The sequence below is a fragment of the Myotis lucifugus genome, unplaced genomic scaffold (genome assembly GCF_000147115.1).
Source record: "Myotis lucifugus unplaced genomic scaffold, Myoluc2.0 scaffold_5, whole genome shotgun sequence".
NCBI lineage: Eukaryota > Metazoa > Chordata > Mammalia > Chiroptera > Vespertilionidae > Myotis > Myotis lucifugus.
Window position 1 is genome coordinate 16,382,981 of NW_005871053.1, and position 23,415 is coordinate 16,406,395.

General features: G+C 38.3%; 1 protein-coding gene across 2 annotated transcripts in view; it reads left to right on the plus strand.

The window, feature by feature from the left end:
- The window catches only part of FIGN (fidgetin, microtubule severing factor), a 122,398-nt gene that overhangs the window by 98,820 nt on the left and 163 nt on the right, over positions 1-23,415 (plus strand). For both annotated transcript variants that reach the window (XM_006083199.3, XM_006083198.3), the window contains one exon: positions 18,179-23,415. This exon is cut by the window's right edge and continues 163 nt beyond it. In XM_006083199.3, coding sequence (XP_006083261.1) covers positions 18,179-20,433 — 2,255 coding nt within the window. In that variant the 3' untranslated portion in view covers positions 20,434-23,415. The remainder of the gene's footprint in view (positions 1-18,178) is intronic.

Sequence of the window (23,415 nt, forward strand, 5' to 3'; positions counted from 1 at the left end):
ACTGACAGGAGCCATATGCTGCTGGGCTAACAGCTGGCAAGCGCAGCTGCGGTGGCGCAAGCCTCTCCCACCTCTGCGGCAGCACTACCTGGCTTCGGCAGTGGCAGGTGCAGTGGGCTGGAATGAGCAGGAGTGGCACGGCACCCAGCCCGGTTTGGGCTCAGGCTCCTCCCCGGCCACCTGCCACTTCACCCACTACTACATCCCCCGAGGGGTCCCAGATTGCAAGAGGGTGCAGGCCAGGCTGAGGGACCTCACCTTTGTACGAATCCGTGCACCAGGCATCTAGTCATATATATATAAAGGGAAGAATGATCCCTCACTAGGCTTTTAGAGGATTAAATGTAATACCCACCAAAATCTCTTTATTATTTGACTACTATCTTACCAATATTTCTTTTTTTATGATGTCCTTTGAATGTTCCCTTTCCTTTTCTTCATTCCTCCAAACCTAATTGGTCAGCCCATCCTTTTTATTCTGTATATAAAATCTGATTAAGATGTTTCTCTCTTTTTTTTTTGGTCAAGTTCAGGCCCTGCTTTCCCCCCTATTCTGTCTCATATATTGTTATTATCGATATGTTTCTGAAGAATCAATGAGGGTAGCACTTTATGCTGGCAGTAGAATAAAGCCCAAACATTCAAGTCCTTCTCAAGATGAATTCAAGCTTCATCTACTTCCATCCTACCTTAAGCATAAGACATATACCACCCTCCTATCTTCTAACCATATCAAGCTACCTTGTTTCCCAAGTGTTCCAGGTACCCTTTGCTTTATCTGTGTTTTTGACTAAGTTTTGTCTCAGTCAGGAAAACTCAGCTTTCTCTGTTCTAACTGGAGAAATTCTACTCAATTTTTAACTCCTCGATATAGCCCCCTCTCCCTACCAGATTTTGAACTAAATCATTTCCTTGGTAAATCACCACTAGAGACAGACTGTAAGTTCCATTGGGGGAGGGGCCTATATTTATTCCCTAGCACTTAAGGCAGAAGCTCTCAAGTCAGCACTCAGATGTTTTGTAAGCTCATCCAATAGGCACTCAGATATCCTTAGAGCAGGGGTGGAGAATGTCAGGCCAATGGACCTTATAAGGTTTTAGAAATCATTTGGTCTGGCCCTGCCAAGGCATTGGGGGTGAGTTAATTAAATGTTTGACCAAATATAGCAGGCTGATGTTTAAGTTGATAATTTTGCTTGTTTGTTACATGGAAGAATATTTACTTTAAGCCTTTTTAGCTCAGGAATATGGCCAATGATAAAACAGACTAGGGGTCTAATAATGGTAAAGCTGTTACTAGGTGTTGTAAATGTGAAAAGTTTAAGTGTTAATGAGCCCTAATTATTTTCCAAAATCATTTTCGAGCTTAAGTATATGACTTCTCTACATCTTTAGACAAATGTCTAAATGGTACGGCCAAAAGCTAAAGCTTAAAACCCAGTATCTCCCAAAAGTCTTACATGGTAAATACTACTACCACTACCCATTACCACTGCCATTTATATTTATGCTAGAGGCCCGATGCATGACATTCGTGCAAGAGTAGACCTTCCTTCCCCCGGCTGCCGGCACCGGCTTCCCTCTGGCATCCGGGACCCAGGCTTCCCTCGCAGCCCCGGCTTCGTCCGGAAGGACATCTGGTCTAATTTGCATATTACACTTTTATTATTATAGATTATAAGTATTTATGTGTCAATTCTCTGCACTAGAATCTTATCTATGCATATTTCCATGTTCCCTAGTTTGTGTTTCCTCAAATTGATAGATATTTTACATAGATCTAACCCTCAGTTATAGAAGGCTGGCAGAATTTGTCTTGGCCTTAATTTTTTCCAACTCAATTCCTAATTAAAACTGATAAGTAAAATCATAGCTTTATCGTATGGGAAGCTATTTTAAAAACTCACCAAGAATGATTTTTATTATCTTTATTATTATTGTCTTATTACTATTATTTGAAATCTTGGAGCCTCTTAGTTATAATAAATTCAACTGCACAAAACATTCTTTTTTATAAAATGTTGATCAATTATATGATTCATAAGTGAAGTTATTCAATGTATGATATGAAATTCCAAAGGCATTGAAAGGGGCCCTCTCTTAGTATTTGTTTTTTTACCTGTGGCTCATTTAAAGATGTAGGATTTAGGTTTCAGATAGTTTTATACACTGAGTTTTTCTTTGTGGTTCTGAGTACGAATTCAGTGAAGACTTAAAGAAAAAGGAAGATATTTTGATATGAAAGCTATATGAAGTCACAGGGGATGAGTTTTATTTTCTTCTCTACCTTGAAATGCAAAATGCATTTCACAAAATCAGATGAAATAAGCCACTAATTTGACAGTTTCAGTTCTCCTAGCCCTATTGATTCAAAAGCTGAAAACAGTTATGGAGCCTTATTGGCTCCAATTAGGAATCGTGAAGCTTGAGGTTAGAAGAAATAAGAGTGTATTGGGAGAGGAATGATTAAGTAACAGAATCTTTCTAAACATTTCATCATGAATGAGTGTAAACGCTTGTTCTCATGTTATTTTTGTACTTTTTCATTTCTTGATTTTCTTTCTGTTTCACAATGTCTAGAATCTCATTACAAAGCTGATTGTGTCATCCTTTGGGTTGCTTTTAGCAAACGAAAGATATTTATCTTCTTTTGTGAGACATTTCATGACTACAAGCTCAAGACCTTCCTATAAGCTTTATTTAGATGTTCCCAAAAAATATTTTCAATTTCTTCTATATAATAATATATATATAGAGAAATGCCTCAGGCTATCTTCTGATCAATATAGACACTATAGATATGCACTTATTTTAGCACATGCATCATCTTGTGTGGAAATACCTCTTGTCCTTAAAGGTGTGTAACATTTTCCCTTATCAATAAGAAGCCTCAATAACTCTCATGACCACCCTTAGTGACTATAAATAATATATACTGGTAATACTGTTCTTTAATGTTAAGATCTTAGTAAATAGTGCTACAAAAAAGAAGGTTTGGGGAGGAAAATGGTATTCATGTTTTTCAGAACAATCTATAATAATAAAAGTGCAATATGCTAATTAGACTGGACAGCTGAACGACCTTCCGAACATCATTCCAGACATCCTTCTGGACGAAGCTGCTGTGGCATTGGCTGAGGCAGAGGTTGTTAGGGGTGATCAGGCAGGCAGGCAAGCAGTTAAGGGCATCAGGCAGGCAGGCAGAGTGGTTAGGGGCAATCAGGCAGACAGGTAGAGGTGGTTAGGGGTGGTCAAGCAGGCAGGCAGAGGTGGTTAGGGGCAACCAGGCAGGCAGGTGAGCAGTTAGGGGTGATCAGGCAGGCAGGCAGAATGGTTAGGGGCGATGAAGCAGGAAGGCAGGAGAGTGGCTAGGAGCCAGCAGTCCCAGATTTCGAGAGAGAGGGATCAGGCCTAAACTGGCAGTCAGAAATCCCCCTAAGGGTCCTGGATTGCAAGAGGGTGCAGGCTCCCCCCCCTCCCATGCACGATTTCGTGCACCAGGCCTCTAGTATCTAATTAAGCAATATAATGTTATTTATAGGCGCTATTATGAAAGGCCACCATTTCCTCAAATATTCCTATCAGAATGTCCATTTTTTTCCATGTTTTAACTTAGTGATAGAAATCTAATTTTTATTTTTAATGATAACAATATATTTATATCTTGGGTAAGTTTTCATATATAATGAAATGATAGGAAGATTTTTTTCTGAGGTGTGGGATGTTGATCTGGCATTATCAGTTTTTAAATCTTTGCTTATCATTTGTTAATAAATGCTCCATTGGAAAGGCTGTTGACCACTTTGGCATTAGCCTAAAATTTGCTGTGCAGTGAATATAATCCAACTCTAATAGAAGATGATTGTATTTCCAAATATATTTAAAATAGAAAAAAAGATTATTGCAATAAATCTAACATCATAGAACCAATTCATGGAGCTTAATTATGACACTACTAAATGTGAAAATCTATTCAGCACGAGGAACACTTTTCACATTACATTCATACTAAAGATTGGCTGTTAAGAGCTCATTACTGGTATTTTTCTAAAGAGTGGTTTATTAAACACAGTTACCTAATAAGCATCTTTGGTGGTGCAAATTGCTGAAAACAGTAATGAGTCTGATTAGACTTCATTTCAATTACGACAGCTTGTCTAGCAAAAAAAAAAATGTTTTTTTCTTGATGCTTTGGAATCTGCTGCAAGACACTGCACAGTTTAAAAAAATAAAAAGCCACCTCTATATTTCCTTTCCACAGTTCACTAATGGGGAGAGAATTGTTCAAGTCATCATCCAATTTCACACTGGAAAACTGGATGGACAAAGTGGAGTCACAATCATGTTTGCTTAAAAACAGCAAAGGCTGTCTTGACTAATACGTCTAAATAAGGTCACCTTTAGATTCTATTTGGTTTTTCCCCTCTTAGAAATATAAAGCTACAAATGAATGACTAAAAAATTATTCCTTCCTATTTGGTTTGTGGAGGTTATTCTCTAGATTAAAAGGCTCACCTTTCAATTATGTTTTATCCATGGATCTTCTACTTAAAATTATAACAATACAGGAAGCTGTTGGACTCTGCATGCTAATTACCAGACCTGTGTTTTTTTTTTAAATCACATATTGGGAGAGGAAAAAAGAAGTCAAACTTTATGAACGTGCACTAATAAATATTTCAGAAAATGTGAAGGAATGTTCGTTAGAAACTAAACTTGATTTTGATATTTTACAAAGTATGTTATTTAGCCTCAGTGAATAGCTAACCTCCTATTAAATGATGCCTGAATATTACTGCTCATATTGAAAGAAAAAGATGGTTAATGTAAAAAGCCTTCAAGTGATTAAGCTGTCATTGCTGTCATGTGGGTGCTCAAGTAACATTTTCATGCCTCTGGGAGCTGTGGCCAGGGATGCAATCCACTATTTTATACTAATTTTCCAAATAGATTCTTTTAAAAGTATAATATCATTTAACACTGGACTGGATAAAGTAATTTCTAAGGTAATTTATGAAAACAATGGCTGGATGTAGAGGCATTAACAAACAAGGAAGGGCACAATAAAACATCCTTGCCGCTGACTTCACAAGTTAGCTAAGATCATGTAATGGCTATAAGGCTGAAACTCGAATACAAACGAACGCTCTTGTAGATTTCAAAAGACTTGCTTAAAAATGGAGACTAGCTGCGCGTATGTCAGTGCAGTGAGTAGGAATGTACTTTTAGATCTGTGATTCATCATTAAATCTATGAATTCTGTATTCTGCTTTAACAAAAAGGACAAAAGTATTTTGTATAGAAAAACACAAAAACAATTCTAAATTAACAATTGGGGCACTTGCCTACATATTATTATATAATTTCATTGTTTGCTTTTCAATGATTTTTTTTAAAGATTTCATCTCAAATTATTTTATTGCACGTTTTTCTTTTTGTGTGCAATTGAAAAATGTGTTTCAGTACTTAATAAAATTGTTATTAGGTTTCCTTTTGGAAGAAAACTTTACACATGTAAAGATCTCCTTAAAAATAAGTACTCAATTAAGGAAATGAGTGTGCATGGTATATTTTGAGGCCATAATTAAGACTTTGTGTCAGTATGGAAACTTTTTGAGTTATATAACTTGGTTCAAGTCACAAATCTTTAAAATATACTGAAAGGAAACCTTAAGTAATGCTTACTTTTGATTTTAAAAATATCATGTGTATATGCTAGTTAAATAATTTAGAATTTTCTATGAATTTTGAGATTATTACTAATAAAGCTAGTAAAGCAGATTATATTTAGGATAAAAGCATTTTTTAATCTGTCATTTCACCCCTTTCCCCATTTTTTTAAATATCCTTTCTCCAACTTCAGACGTAACACTTACACATATACAGGCACTTGGATTTAGAGTCCATGTATTACCCGCAGGGTTCTGGTTTTCCTGTTGTTCAGGGACTTTGTAAATAGGATGCGCACAATTTGAAGAAGTAGCAGGAAGATTTGACTTATTTACTCTTTTAACATAAGCAACTGAAACTGGAAACTTTAGAATTGAATCTCTTTCAAGTTACCTGCTAATTTGAAAAATGTGACTGGAAGAATCTTCCTTTTCCTTAAGAGTATGAAGAAATATCAGAGTTTACCAATAACTAAGGAGGCCAATAAAATAGTTCCTGATCATCAGTAACTGTACAATTGTTGAATAATTTAGACCATATCAAAGTAACATCCGTATAGCTTTAATTCTTTTGACAGTATTGAGAACAACTTTATTTCTAACTACTTACATTAGAGACAGAGTAGGCCATGTTTATTCGCAACAGAAGACAGTTGGATTGAAATTAATTGTAGAATTACAAGAAGGGGGAATCTGTATTTCATGTGATTAATACAACTTGGGTTAACTAACTAGTTGATTCAAATCAGCCAAAGATTATACTTCTATTTTTTAATGTAATGACATTGTCTACTATAACAGTAGATGAAATTGTGCAGTTAAATCTTGTCATAGAGAAGGCAATCAAAATGGAATTTGAAGAAACGATATCTTGTGGTTCCTCCTATTGTTAGCATTTCCCCAAGAATTAGGTTGTTGGGCACCCCCTCCAGGATAGGAAACGCCACCTTCTTTGAGGATGCTGATATCCTCAGCGTCTGATTCTGTCTCATTATGCAGCACTCTTTGTTTTTACAAATGGAAGAGCCAACACGCTAATGACTGGACTGTCATTCACATTGCACTTTAACAATGTTCTGTTTATCTGGAAATTAGAGCATCCCAATTATAGGAGCTGCTGAGGTTCATTTCACCAGACCATGGAATGGGGCCAGATGGGGAGAGAATGAAGAGGTGAGGAAACTACTGCTGACACAGAGAGCTCTTCACGTTCCTTCCTGGACCATGTTGATTGTATTCTAAAGCAGTTTATCTTCATATGTCGTCTTGCATGGAAGAAACAACGCAAAACCTACCAACGCAAAACTCATTTCATATGTAGCTTTTTTCATTGCCTTCAGATCAAAGTTATTTTCTTCAGGCTGGACTACATTATACACAGTTCTCAGGAGTGAAGGACACTGAATTAATGCACTATGTCACCCAGCCCTGACTATAGAATATTTTTTATCAAAGTCCAAGACATTATTTTGCTATTGCATTAAAAATTAATGCACAGATTGCCAAAAAGAGAAAAATGCATAAGTAATCTAAACAAATTTTGCCTGGGCTTTGCACACTTTAGAGTCACCTTAAGCAAAGACGTTTTAAGGGAAATTGTTGAAGAGTTATATTCTGATATGTAAATAGTATATTATTCCTTTGTCTAGTTATATGAGGTAGTCCTCAATCTTAAATCAGCATCCCCAGTTACCTATTTTGTTTTATATAAACTGACTTTTTTGAGTCAGGTTCTAGAGGAGCACAGAAAGAAAAAAAAAGAATGAATGCAAATTCCATCTTACACAAGGTCATGGGGCTTGGCATGACCTTGTTTATTGACCCATGTCAGCATGATGTGTTGGGCAAAAATGAATATAGTTCAGTTTAAATATAACTAGATTGAGCTTTGTATTTATATACTTGGAGTAGAATACACACACTCACAAATAACTATTTACAAATAGCAATATGTGCTCATAATGATTAACATAATATTTTAAGATTGTGAATGAGGAAATTAACCAGCCATCTCATAATTCAAGATTGGTACTATGCCTGGGTTATGTTAATTAAAAGTGCAAATGTATTTTATATGGCACAACTGTATCTCGAGACTCAACTGGAATAACCTCAAACTTTAAGACGATGGTAATGTTATCTCAGCAGAGTCCTTTTTAAAAATAAAGATTCAAAACACATGGAAAATGCACAATACTTTTGACATTTTGGATTTCTCTTTCTGGATCAATCATACAGGCCAGATACAGTGGGGCCTTGACTTACGAGTGTCCCGAGTAACGAGTTTTTTGAGATACCAGCTGTCTCTCGGATTTTTTGCATTGAATTGATAGAGTAATTTGAGTTAACGAGCTTAACGAGCTCCTTAACGAGCTCGGTCTCAGAATGAATTAAACTCTTAAGTCAAGGCCCCACTGTACTATGAATCTAGCTTATGGCTTTCAGGTTGAGTTAACCCCATTTATCCCCACATGCTACAGCTCACCTGTTATTTACACACATAAGAGGGTTGATACTGCAGAACAAGGGGAGTGCTCTGTTGTGACACAGAACATACATATTTATTAGTAATGGCAGTCCCTACGGACACATGTGGCATGTCCTGATGATCTTTGTGTGACAAAAGTAACTGGGGGAAAGGATAGATGGCCTTAATGGATTGAAAACATATAAAGACAAAGGGAAGACTGGCATGAGAAATGAAAGGCCATAAAGTAACAACTTTAAAGGTTAACTACCAAGCACTGTTTAAGCTTATTGTAAATTGTTTAAAATAATTCTCATAGGTACCTTAAACAAAGTAACATTTGACTTAACATGGGACAATCAGTCCTCTTACCTACAAACTCTCAAATCTTCTCCCTTGTTACAGTTGATGACATCTGACACTAAATACTAAGATTCTGGGTATGAATCACTTGTATATTTTAAGTTGCACGTATATGCATAGTTGTGGACTCTTTTGAATTGATTATGTTAGGATATACACAGACTTTTGGACACTGTTTTTACTTGATTTAGATTATTATTAAAATATTTACACATAAACTTTTGTAAAACCTACTTTCTGTCAAAAACAACAACATCAATTTAAATTATAATTTTAAAATGTAGTGATTTTTATATGAGCATAATTATATGTTCACTTGAATAGTTTGATTTAAGCATTGGAAATTTTAAGACTGCCTACAGAAAAAAAGTTATTTGAATTAGGATTTTGATTTCCTGGGTTGCTTTAAGTGATAGACAATCTATCCTGATTATATATTGAATATAAGTTCAGGTGGATGAAAAGTGTTATTTCCTTCATCAGTGTAATTTGCTTTGCATAAGTGCTTATGCATTCAGCCTCACAAATGCAAGCCATCTTCTTTATGTCTTGTATGTAGTCACTGATCATCAGAGAGATGCAAATTAAAATGACAGTGAGGTATTAGTTAATGGTACCTGTCAGATGGCTATCATCAACAAATCAACAAAGGACAAGTGTTGGCTAGAATGTGGAGAAAAGGGAACCCTAGTACACTGCTGGTGGAAATGCAGACTGGTACAGCCATTATGGAAAACAGTATGGAGTTTCCCCAAAATATTAAATATGGAACTGCCATTTGGCCCAGTGATCCCACTTTTAGGAATATAGCCTAAGAAACCCAAAACACCAATCAGAAAGAATGTATGCACCCCCATGTTCTTAGCAGCACAATTTACAATAGCTAAGGTCTGGAAATAGCCCAAGTGCCCAGCAGTAGATGAGTGGATAAAAAAGCTGTGGCACATTTATATCATGGAATACTATGCAGCAGTAAAAAAGAAGGATCTCTTACCCTTTGAGATAGCATGAAGGGACTTGGAGAGGAATATGCTAAGCAAAATAAGCCAGTCCGAGAAGGACAAGTATCATATGATCTCACTCATATGTGGGATCTAATGAACAAAATAAACTAATGAACAAAATAGATCCAGAGACACAGAAGCATGGAACAGACAGTTGAATCTTAGAGGGAAGGCAGGGGTGGGTGAGTGGATGGGAAGAGATCAACCAAAGAACTTGTATGCATACATGCGTAATCCATGGACACAGATAATAAGGTGGTGAAGATGGGGGGCGGGGTGGAGGGCGGGGTGGGCTAGAAGGGGTCAATGGGGGACACAAGTAATACTTTCAACAATAAAAATTTTAAATAAAAAAAATTAAAAATGATTTTAATATTTAAAATGCATACCAAGTTTCATCCTCAGTATGATGAAATGTTGGCAAAATAATCATTTTTATATTTGATCACGTTTTGGTGAGTAAATATTTTGTTGGTGTGAATAAAATTTAATGACTTTTAGGGAAACTAATTCAGATCATAAGCTACCCACAAAGTTAGTTGAAGGACAGGGTATATACCATTCTTGTCCAAGTCATGGTGCCTGTAACACTGAATACAGGCTCTGCCTAAGCCCAAAGATCAGTTGATCATCCAGATACCATCCACCCAACAGCTCTCTATAAGAAATAAGAAGTATAACTCTGTAGTCTTTTAAGCAGTCCCTCAAAAGTTATACCAAAGCTCATGACTGGCTGTTAAATGAAGCTTTGGTTTTGGTATCAGAACCTATGGCAGATTCAAAGGAACATTAGGGATGGCATGGACTGACATAGGAAAATAGCTAGGAGAAGTATCTGACGAATCACAACCAAGGGGAACAGACTGAAATAACAGCAATCTGGAAACCAGTGTTTTGTTTTTAATCATTATTCATCATACTATTGTATCAATGAGACTCAGTCAACAAGAAAAGTCTCAATTATTTTATCAGTGCCCTGATTAAGAGGGTAGGAATACATATAATGAATAGTATTTGGAAACATTTTGTTCTAAAGGGACTACTTTAAAAAAAAGATTAAGAGCACTAGTACTTTTGAAGAAAATATAATTAAGTTATAAGCCAGAGCTTTAAGCTTCATAGTGAAATCATAAATTCAATTGCTTATGTGACCAGTAAATATGGTAAAAATACCTTGATGTTGTAATAGGGAAGAGGGGGCGCCATGACAAACTGCATGGCATGCCATGTCCAAAGTGGGCAGATGGTCATCAGATCCAGCCAACTGTTGCCCGGCAAGAATGAGTTCTAGTATTATAAGATCATTCAACTTGAAAAAAAAAGGGAAATATAAGAATTCTTTTATATAAAGTTGGCTGATTTCAAAACCCTGTGCTGGCCAAACAAAACATGGCTGCAGGCTGCAGGCTGCCCACAGACTGTCAGGTTGCAATTTTTCTGTTAGAGGGTGAGGTATTTGAACTATATTTACTAAGGACCATTTAGCCAGAAATGCCTTCATGATTGTTAAAAGGGATTGTTTTATGCAAATAAGATGGAATGGGGGGAGAAAGTAATTTGCTGCAAAATGTATTATAATTTGGAGTCTTGAGGTGTGAAAGTGTGATTTAAAGAGAAAAATCATTTGACAGCCTTGCTATATAATTAGAACATCTTATTTTGAGACTGTGAGTTTTGAGATCATTCTTAACTGGTTTTAAACCTCTAAGTATTTTGTTCCTTAGTTGTGGTCTCTACAACATTGAGTCAAAAATAACATTAAAAATAAAATGCTATGAAAAATTTTTGAATTTTTGAATTTTTGACACCTTTTTGATTAAGGAGATCATGCTCTGTGTTTTGCTGAGTATTAAAGAATTTTTATACCATTTTTATAACCAAGATTTCCACTGGAAAATTTCCTTTTCAGTAGATGTCCTGGCATTAAAGAAAAAGTGATTTATAAATTCTAGGAGTGATTTTACTTTTTTCTGTCTAGTCAGTTTTGTTTTTAATGCACCTCTTGCTTTTTTTTTCAAAATAAAAGAATAACAAGTATTTGTACACAGTTGCAAAATATTTTCCCAAATATTACTTAAGGTAATCTTAACAGTCCAGTAGCATATTATACCACTGCCATCCACATTTCATAGCTGAGTGTGATATGCTTGACTTCACCAAGATTAGAACAAATACATGGTGGGATGACCAAAGCCAGTGGTCTGGTTCTCAAGCTTCTGATATTCACTCTTCAAACACAACTCTAGAACCTTCTTTATGTTTTCTCCAGTTTCTTTCTATCCTAACAATCTAGCAACAGCCTCCAAATAAAACTGTGTCAGACAAAATAGTATTCAACCCCACAGAACACCATAGTCAGTGACGTTACCACATGGTAACCGGGGCTGTTTGGATTGGGGACTAGGTCACTTTAAAGTTCCCTTAATCTTTAAAATCAAAGACTCTAATTTTAGAGAATTTAGAATGTAAATTGTTACTGAATGTATTGGGGTGACACTGGTTAGAAAAATTATACAGGTTTCAGGTGTACATTTCCAAAACCCATCATCTGTATTGTGTGTTCACCTCCCTAAGTCAAATCTACTTCCTTCACCCTTTATTCCCCCCTACCCTCCTCTGCCTCCCACCTCCACCTCCCAGAAATCACCATTCTGTTGTCCTTGTCCATGAGGTTTTTTTCCCTTTATTTTTCTTTTTTGCTCGATCCCAACACCCTCTCACCCAGCTCCCCTACCCCTCTGACAGCCTACAGCCTGCTCTCTATCTATGAGTTTGCCTCTGTTTTGCTTGTTACTTACTTTATTGGATTCCACATATGAGTGAATGTAAAATTATAAAGAAGATAGAAAGCTGGAAAAGTTTCATTGCCTGGTAAACTGATTCCCCCTGATTTAAATTCTTAGAATTGAATCACAAAGGTTTACACATAGTGGGCCCTCAGTTTGTTGACCTTCACACGTAGTGCGACCTCAGTTTGTTGACTAAGTGAACAGTTCCTACATCAAATTCATTTTATAAAGGACTTCTAATTTTAGTGTTCTGAAGATGGAACCAAATTAAATGTATTAAAGAGAATATGTAATTCATGTGTTTCTTCCCTTCACTTTTGCCTTACTTTTACTTTCTGATAAGACGTCACATTTTCAGGCTAGGAATGATCAGGAAATGGACTGGGGAAGTTTTCTGTTCAAATGGGTTAGTTCAGATCAAGTGTGTTGGCCTCTTGGTTTATGAAGGTCAGTACACAAAAGAAGACTGATGCAGCCCAGCCAGTGTGACTCAATGGTTGAGCATCGACCTATGAACCAGGAGGTCATGGTTTGATTCCTGTCAGACACATGCCCGTGTTGCAGGCTCGATCCCCAGTGTGGGGCGTGCAGAAGGCAGCCAATCAATAATTCTCTCTCATCATCAATGTTTCTATCTCTTTCTTCCTCTCCCTTACTCTTTGAAATAAATAAAAAATATATATATTTTTTAAAAAAATAGACTGCTGCAGAGTCTGCTCAGACATTTCATTTGGTCATCACTCCCCCTTGAAGAATAATGGTCAGCAGGTATTGCAAGGCACCAGTTTTCAGTACCAGGAAGTGTGTAAGCCCTCTGAGAAGGCTCATCACCACATGAACCTATATTTTTAGCCAATGAATTTGCTCCCCTCTAATTGAAATGTTAAAGCTGTGTGTGTTCTGCCATGTCCCACCTATGAGATGATGAATCTGCTGCACTGGTAGGCTGAGGGGGCTGGAAACTGTAATTACTTGTTACAGTCACCCTAGTAGTCATTGTTTTCTAGAGAGAAACCGTGGTAAATATGGTACTATATATGTTGAAATATATTATAAAAAATAAGAATGAAAACTTGAGAGGTGCAGTAACCCAAAGGCGTGAGTGCAATGAGTGCAGTGACGTTGCAAGCCTGTGAGAGTGCTGTGCAGCCACCCTAGAGCAGCCAGCCCTGTGCCTGCAGGTGTTTGCCTCGGGTCCCTGCCCTTAGGAAGTCTGAGAACACCAACAAATGAAGGCAGAGTCCCTAGCAGGCAGAATTACCCCATGGGAACCTGGTAGAGGAGAACAGCTTTTTTAGACCTGATGAACTGCTGAATAGCATGTGTGTGTTACGGGTGGGGGTGGAGTAGTGAGTGCCTTAGATTAATATTTCCAGGAATGTGTGCTAAAAATAGATTCTAGCAGGCTTAGTCTTTTATTTCAGTTTCCTCCCATTCAGAAAGTTGTTTTTATATCCTTCATTTTCCTATACAAGAGCTTCTTGATAATTTGGAAGCTGAGACAGAGCTGTGAAGGATGCCACAACTGTTTCCCGTTGTTTCATTTCAAAATTGTGAAAATGTAGGAAGTAAATCGAGGAGGCAGCATCTGGTTAGTAATTAAAGATAAGTTATGAAATGGTCGTAAGGATAACAATGGAAAATGTTAGGCAAACTGCCCAGCTTTATGGGAAATATAGACTTGTTCATTTGTACACACACAGATTAATCCTATAACAATAAAATAACAAAATGCTCCGGCTTTTTACTGTAGAACCTGCCGTTCTTGTGTAACATGGTAAAGTATCTTAAAAGCAATTTTCTATTAAATTACACATTTTTTAAAACAAACACATTGCATTGTAAAATTTGCCAGCTGTATTAATAATTATCTGATCCTATCAAACATAAAAATTGATGTTTTGGAGCAATTCTTCAATTACCTTTAAGAACTATTTTTTCTTAATTTTCACTGTTTTCTGAGTTTTTATTCTACTTATGTAAGCTATTACTAAACAGCAGTGGGAGTTATTTTTTTTTTGGAATCACGTCTCTAATAATGTTTAAGATGGTATTGTTTCTGAGGTTTTTCTCTTCGTGTTTCAAAAAGAAACTGTATAAAAGCTGTTTTTAAAACCCATCTTATTATTTGGGTGCCAAGTTAAGTGACAGGCATCTGCGGCTTCTCACTCACAGAAAACAGCAATACAGTAAAAGGGAGCCTGCTTTTTTGTTCAAAGAACATTTAACAGTATGTTTTTCATCCATTTCACATCAGACACATCACCACCAATAAACGGAGCAATAACAACAACAAAAATAAGTTTGGTTCTACCTTCAATTGGCATTAAAATTCAAGACACCGATGAGAAAGCTCTTTGTGCTCGCAAGGCCAGGACAGTGTCCTGAACACTAGCTTCCTCGGCGCCTACTGATAGTAAGAACTAGACGGTAAACTATTAACTTCCATATTTAAACAATACTAATGACTTTAAAGCACTAGCTAAGTCCTTGTGTTTCAGGGATGTGAGTAATTCCGTTCCTTTAAGTTTATTTAATCAAAGCTCAATCTTGCCTTTTGCAGCCCTGCTAAGGTTATTGTTATTTAGTATGAATCAATAAATAAACTTTCAATAATCTTGGTAATCACATCCAAAAATAGCCTGAGAATCAAAAAGCAATTGTGTTTCCCATAATTGTTCCAAATAGATAATGTTGATAGGATCTTTGCTTAATTTCTGATGAAACAGAAATCTTATGAAATTTAATTCGTTTTGCCAGAGCCTAAGCAAAAAGGCCCAGTGAAAATAGCCAACCTACTTGATTTAAACTTTATATTCCTGTCTCTTATAGGGATTATACCTTACCAAGATTGCTTTATGCGTATTGGTATAAATGGTTAATTTATAAGGAAAAAAATTTAAGCCAGTACAGGCAGAAGGCTGCCCATCATTTTTGTTTTGTTTTGTTTTTAATAATTATTCTAAATCTAAAGCTAAAGAAGTGTTATTTTGTTTTTTACAATGAGCATTTTTAATGTCATTTTTGTTATGTATGTGTGTTAACTCATGCAAACAATGGTTTACCTCAGCTCACTGAAAGGAAACCAGGCCCTTTAACATGCGTGTTGTGTGGTGTGGTGTGGTGTTGTGTTGTGGTGCACTTGTAGTAAATCCCATTGCCTGTGACTCCTAAATTATTTTCTGAAACCTTGTTTCAAGACATTTATTTAAATGTTTATTCTGTATCAGTCTAATCAAATTCTTACTCATAGCATATGTGTATTCTTATGTTCTCAACACTGTATTTTGATAGTCTTAACGAAAAAAAAAATCCTAATAGAAATTCCCTGGAAATAATTTACAGGACTAATGAATTTGTAGGTCTTTTAGACAGCTCTCCATTACAGTCACATTAATATTCTCTCCTTCTTATAAGGCTTGAAGTAAATCCCATGACACTAGAAGAATTTAGATACTGATTACTTGCGATTGGTTCCTGGTGATTTGCTCTTAATAATTTCCAGTTGAATTTAATGAAAGTATGATTCCTGAAATGCTGCTTCATTAAAATTGCATCTTTTCCCCTTTAAGTATGGTTTCGATCATTTCACCCATTTTGTGGTATGTTTTCCTCCCCCTTAAAAAATAACGATTGAGAAAACAGAAACAATTAAGAATATCACTTTAGTTCTTCCTAGAACTCACACCGAGTTTCTCAGAGTGAAATGATACAAGCTGCATTTCACCCAGATTTACAATTTATTTATTTATTATTTTACTTTATTATTTTGCAATTTGATGAGATCGTTTCTAAAAGACTGACTTTGAAAAGCAGGAAAGTGAAGAAGGAATCTGTTGCATGTACAAGAGGTCTTTAGTAGCAAGGCCTTTAGTATTTTTACTAAAATAATGGTAAAGCTTGATTAAGTTATGCTGTGCAGCTTTCGGACTTAATTTAACTGAGATGGTGATTTGCAAATGAATGTCTACATGGATCCTTTTAAAAAATCCAAATGCAAATGAGTACAACTGTAGTAAAATATATTTGCAAATGAATCCTGTTGCTTTATTCATTTATTGTGTAATTACTGCAATCCTTCCTACCTTGTTTTCAGTATTTTTTAATCATTAAGTTGGAAGCATGACAGCAGTGCCAGCCCTGGCATGATTCTCTTTGACTAAAACCTTGTAAATTAACACAATTAGCACAGCATCATCCCGCTAATTAACTTCCAGTGTCTGGTGCAATGGTTTTGCAAACAAGGAAGAGGGAGTCAGAAGGGAATCAACATGCCATTCTGTTACCAAACTCTGTGCTATGTTCAGATTTGCTCAGTAAGTCAAAGCTGGCTGTGTCAGAAGCCAGTCAGGCAATGAAGAGCTAAAGGGTTTGGAGGAAGAAAGCAGAGGCGGGTAGGAGCTGTCAAAATAGACTGGGAAATTCAGAGGAGAGCTGATGCCACAGAAGCTTCATTTAGACCAGGCCTCCTTCTTATCAAGGAATCTCTGCCAGAGGGCACAAGACAGTTTGCAAAATTCACTTTGGGTCATACAAAGGAGATTAAGGAGGCCTGCTTAATACAGCTGAACCAGACTAGCAAGTGTTCCAAGGAAGCAGAGATTAGGATGGGATGAGCCGGCCCTGGGAAATAGAACAGGGTTCCAGCGCTCTTCTGTCACTAACTGCATGTGAGGCCTCAAGGGTGCATTATGAATCCCTTTGGGTGTGAGAAGGTAATTTCTAAGGTCTCTTTTAAACTGTAAAATTCAAATGATTCTGACTCTAACTGCTTAACATTTTCTTTTCAATGAGAAAATACTCTTGTTTTATACTTGAATACATAGTCACCTTGCTTCAGTTAGTAATCTAACAGATGCTACAATTACCCATAGCAATCCATTACAGAGTTGTACTATTCCAGTGTCTGCCACACACTGCTTCCCATGGAAATATAGAGTTAGACTCCAGATTCTCTTATTCTCTCTCTAATCTTATCTTCCTATTCACCTCTCTCTCTAGAGAGAGACAGAGAATCTTCTCTCCTCTTAGTAGCTTGGAGACTCTAAGGCAGAGAGAAGGATTATAAGAGAAGGAGGGAGGATGCTAGCTAGAAGACCGGCAAGTGATGCCTGTATCTTTTTTTCAGGGGCTCAACAACAGGACTGAGAGGCAGAAAGGAGCCAGTTGTAATTCATACCGAGTTGTGGGCTTTGTGCGATGAAAGCGATGGAGCGCTGCCTGGGAGATTGCTTTGCTGCACTCCACGAAACAGATTTGAAACTGTCGTGGGCCACTTTAGATGAGAGTTGGATTATGGAATGACCTGCTCTGTCTGTGTCATATTGTTCTGTGCAGGGAGCATTATACTGTGCTAACTAGGTGTTCAGTACCAAATAAGAGGGGTATCCTAGATGTGGTCTGTCAGCTGTGTCTCATTTTTATATTGGCTAAAATATAAAACAGAAACTGTGATGTGGAAGAGACAGAATAGCTAGGTACTGCACATTAATACAATCACTTGCTAGATATTTAAAATGTCTGCATATTTTATTGTAAGAACCTGGGATTGAATTCTAATTTGGCAGGAATGTGTGTGTACATATATATGTGTTTCTCTGTGTGTAGCGAGTGACTTAATAGGCTTAACAGAAATACATTTGCTTATGAGTTAAAAATGGGAAAAATTTAGGTCTTCTACAGAGTTTTCATTTGAATTCAGATTTTTTTTTTATACAGGGCTGAAATTCAATCCATTTTAAAGTATGCATATTGTAGAGATTATGACAGATATTACAAACTGGGGGAATATTTTATAATGTTGATATTATTGGTAGAAAATAATAGGTAACAAAAGAAGTTCTGATGAGTATCTAAGTAACAACTTTCCCCCACCCCCATCCTTAGGCTTGAAGATGCAGTGGACGCCGGAGCATGCCCAGTGGCCAGAACAGCACTTTGACATCACCTCGACCACTCGGTCTCCTGCCCACAAAGTCGAAGCCTACAGAGGTCATTTGCAGCGCACCTATCAGTATGCCTGGGCGAATGATGACATCTCTGCTCTGACTGCATCCAACCTACTAAAAAAATATGCAGAGAAGTATTCTGGCATTTTGGAGGGCCCCGTGGACCGACCTGTACTCAGCAACTACTCAGACACACCATCAGGACTAGTGAATGGTCGGAAGAATGAAAACGAGCCCTGGCAGCCGTCCTTGAATTCAGAAGCCGTTTATCCCATGAACTGTGTCCCGGATGTTATCACTGCCAGCAAAGCTGGAGTCAGTTCAGCCCTCCCTCCAGCAGATGTCTCTGCAAGTATAGGGAGCTCTCCTGGGGTGGCCAGCAACCTGACAGAACCCAGTTACTCTAGCAGTACCTGTGGAAGCCACACTGTACCTAGTCTTCATGCAGGGCTCCCATCTCAGGAATATGCCCCAGGATACAACGGATCTTATTTGCATTCTACGTACAGTGGCCAACCAGCACCCGCACTTCCTTCGCCTCATCCATCTCCTTTGCATAGTTCTGGGCTCCTGCAGCCACCACCACCGCCTCCTCCGCCACCAGCCCTGGTCCCAGGCTACAATGGGACTTCCAACCTCTCCAGTTATAGCTATCCCTCTGCTAGCTATCCCCCTCAGACTGCGGTGGGGTCTGGTTATAGCCCTGGGGGGGCACCCCCTCCTCCTTCAGCATACCTGCCTTCAGGAATTCCTGCTCCCACCCCTCTGCCCCCTACCACTGTTCCTGGCTACACCTACCAGGGTCACGGTTTGACACCTATCGCACCCTCGGCCCTGACAAACAGTTCGGCGAGTTCTCTCAAAAGAAAAGCTTTCTATATGGCAGGGCAGGGCGATATGGACTCCAGTTATGGAAATTACAGCTATGGCCAACAGAGATCGACACAGAGTCCTATGTACAGAATGCCCGACAACAGCATTTCAAACTCAAATCGGGGGAATGGCTTTGACAGAAGTGCTGAAGCATCATCCTTGGCATTTAAGCCAACGAAGCAGCTCATGTCCTCTGAACAGCAGAGAAAATTCAGCAGCCAGTCCAGTAGGGCTCTGACCCCGCCTTCCTACAGTACTGCTAAAAACTCACTGGGCTCGAGATCCAGCGAACCCTTTGGGAAGTACACGTCGCCAGTGATGAGTGAGCATGGGGACGAGCACAGGCAGCTCCTCTCTCACCCCATGCCAGGCCCTGGGCTCCGTGCAGCTACCTCATCCAACCACTCTGTGGACGAGCAACTGAAGAATACTGACACGCACCTCCTTGACCTGGTCACCAACGAGATCATCACCCCAGGGCCACCAGTGGACTGGGGTGACATTGCTGGCCTGGACCTGGTCAAGGCCGTCATTAAAGAGGAGGTTTTATGGCCAGTGCTGAGGTCCGATGCCTTCAGTGGACTGACGGCCTTACCTCGGAGCATCCTTTTATTTGGACCTCGAGGAACAGGCAAAACATTATTGGGCAGATGCATCGCTAGTCAGCTGGGGGCCACGTTTTTCAAAATCGCTGGCTCTGGACTCGTTGCCAAGTGGTTAGGAGAAGCGGAGAAAATCATCCATGCCTCTTTCCTTGTGGCCAGGTGTCGCCAGCCCTCCGTGATCTTTGTCAGTGACATTGACCTGCTTCTCTCCTCTCAAGTGAGTGAGGAGCACAGTCCAGTCAGTCGGATGAGAACCGAATTTCTGATGCAGCTGGACACTGTACTAACTTCGGCTGAGGACCAAATCGTAGTAATTTGTGCCACCAGTAAACCCGAGGAAATAGATGAATCTCTTCGGAGGTACTTCATGAAACGACTTTTAATCCCACTTCCTGACAGCACAGCGAGGCACCAGATAATAGTACAACTGCTCTCACAGCACAATTACTGTCTCAATGAAAAGGAGTTTGCACTGCTCGTCCAGCGCACAGAAGGCTTTTCTGGACTTGACGTGGCTCATTTGTGTCAGGAAGCGGCGGTGGGCCCCCTCCACGCCATGCCGGCCACAGACCTCTCAGCCATCATGCCCAGCCAGTTGAGGCCCATTACATATCAAGACTTTGAAAATGCTTTCTGCAAGATTCAGCCTAGCATATCTCAAAAAGAGCTTGATATGTATGTTGAATGGAACAAAATGTTTGGTTGCAGTCAGTGATAACTTCTTTTAAAAAGTGTAATGAATGTTGGCACACACACATAAAACCTGCTACATAGGGTATAGAGCCCCTTTCCAGTAGTGTTTAAATTGCAAAGGGTACTGGGGAAGATGATGATTAAGTTGCATCTTTAGAGTCAGGGTAGATTTGGAGGGGAAAAAAATGCATCGAATGAGAGCATCCGATTTGAAAGCCCCAGATGACAGAGAGCATCTGTGGATGCTCAGTTCGGCTCACGCTAGACAACACTCACCAAGGAGCAAGGTGCAAGTGTGTTGACTTCGGAAGGACATGAACCTCGTGTGTTGATTCCATTCTGCTGTTCTCGAGATTTAGTTGCTGTCAAGTGCCTGGAGTGGTGCTTTATTTTTTTGTTTGCCTCACAATTACATTGGTGGCATGTGCTAATATAAAGAGCTTTAACTTCAAACATTAGTGGACTAAAGAGATGAACGGTTGTGTTATGACAGAAAACCAGATTTTTGCCATTTTAAGAGCAACAGTATTCCTCAATCCTGTCTGTTCTGCGGTATTAAGCTAAGAACAGGTAAAACAGGGTAACGGTAATCTGGACCTTAATTTCTGCAGTTCATTTCTTTTAATGTTCTTGTCTGCAAAAACTCAGGAAAGCGATTGTGATTTGTACAGTACCTCAAAGGAATGTGTTGAAAGCACTATGTACTGCTGAGAGTAATGGGATAGGCTTCAATGTTACTTTATATTAAAATGTATGTTTACCTCAACGATTGGAAAATAGCAAGGAAAATTACTTTGAATGTATCCAGAAAAATAGTGAAGTGTGATACAACTGAATATTTACAATTTAAAGTAGAAATGGAAGGATTTTTTTTTTAAAAAAAAGCTTCTTTTACTAATTATGGGGAATTAACCAGAGCAGAGTCATTCTTTATGTCAGTCACTGCAAGAGTTCTTCGTACATTGCTCCTTGATAATGAAGTGAAAATGTTCTTAAAAGTTACACTGGTTAATGGAAAGCTCCTTACTCAGTTTGTGTTAGCGTCTAGGACCGTCAGCCACAAAACCTGTGTAGGACCCTGAAAGTCACAGTACCTAAAAGCTAGGACTGCATTTTACTGCATAGGTGGGAGTGGAGGTGGTGGTTTGCAAGTTCTCTCTTAAAACTGCTGGGAATGGTGTCATTCTACTCACTAATCTAGCTTGTAGGCTTGCTGTGCTGTTTAACAGAATGCAAAGATAGCAACCAAATCAAACAAATAACTAAATAAATAAATACAAAACACAACCGACCAACTTACATATATATATATCCACAAAGAGCGTCTACATCCCCTCTCCTTCTTTTTGACTCCTCTCTTGTCAGTGCGATTTTGCTTCTCATTTTAAACTCTTCTGGGCTGTAGTGTCCCCGCATTCATTTCTACCTCAGTTTTGTTACATTTCTCTTGGAAATTAAAGTAGAAAATCAGAAGTGGACACACACACAGGCACACACACTCATACACTCTATAGCTTGCCACACATGTCACTTTGTTTTCTTCCATCTTTTCCCATAAATCTAGTTTCCAAGTACATCGGTCTTCCTGCTTACGTCTACCTGATTCTAGCTCCCACCCCAATAGCATATGTGGCATTTTGCGTAATTTCGCATTCCTCTCCTGCTCCCCACCAAGTCGTTCTTTGTCTTCCTCTGTGCTTTCTGTGCAACTTCTCACTGGTAGCTGACTGCCGCCCGGCAGTGCCTCTGAACAGACACAATGTAGGCTGCAGCTTTCCAAAGCCACTGCCCATGCATAAGCAGACAGCCGGCTTTTTGAATGTATTTTTCTTTTTTTTTTTCTTCTCTCATTTTTTAATCAAGAGATGCAGTAACAAAACTGTTACAAAGCACTGGCATTTTATGTATTCCAAAAGTGATGTACATTTTTTAAAAACTTTAAATAAATGCAATGGGAAGCCCCAAGAAAGTTCTGTTTTTGTTTTTGTTTGCCCTTCAAATATTTTTACTGATTTCATCCCCAATGTCAAATTCTCTGAAACACAACATAGAGAAAGCTAATGAGAACGTCATGATATTTCTGAAATTTTATGATGTTTGATCCATTACTCCTTGTTTTTATTATTTTCATATTGCTAAAAGCTGAGCAAATGAACCAGAATTTAATTTACTATGATATTCCAGGAATTAAAACTGTGCTTACATCTAAGTATTCCACATTAAAAAGAGGTGCCTTTCATTAAGGATACAACAATACACCCTCTGCTTTTCACAAGTGAATAAATGCTACAATCGTATTCTGGCTCTACCCTGCACACCCCTTATTGTAAGGAAATTCTAATATTCCCATTAACTTGTAGGTTCATATTGATCTCACTGACAAGTTTACTTTTGTACAGTACTGGCCTATTTTTTGTCTTTTAGACACTACATTTCATTTCCGCCAACATGCTGTGTTCACTTGAAAGCAACCGGCAAGTTTTGATAAATCCAGTCTTACTTAGACAACTTTGGAAAATCCAATATTGATCCATATTTTTTGTGGCTAGTAAGAGTTAATGCCAAATATATGACTGCACTATTATGTTTTACATGCATTTACAAAACTGAAAATGAAGTCAGACATACTGGCTTTTAGCTTTAAGTGACTTAATAATTACTTTGAGATATCAGTGGTCAAAAATCCATGTATTTAGGCAGAAGCTGAATTCATGTGTGAATTTCATTTAGCCTCCCGAATTCTAGGATTAGAGTTTGTAAGACATTGGGCATGCTGAAGAAATGAAGATCTGTTGGGGGAGATAAGGCTGACCTTTGAGTAGATAGTGCTCTCCTGTGATTCTTTGATTCTACATGACAGCATTATGAGCTCTTCTATGGACTAGCCTAATAATGAGCTCTTTTCCGACTATCCCTTCTGGAGCATGGTATGGGGGATGGGGACCGCATCCTCAGTAGTGAATGTGCACAATCAGTGATAGTACAACTGAGTAACGGGCTCCAT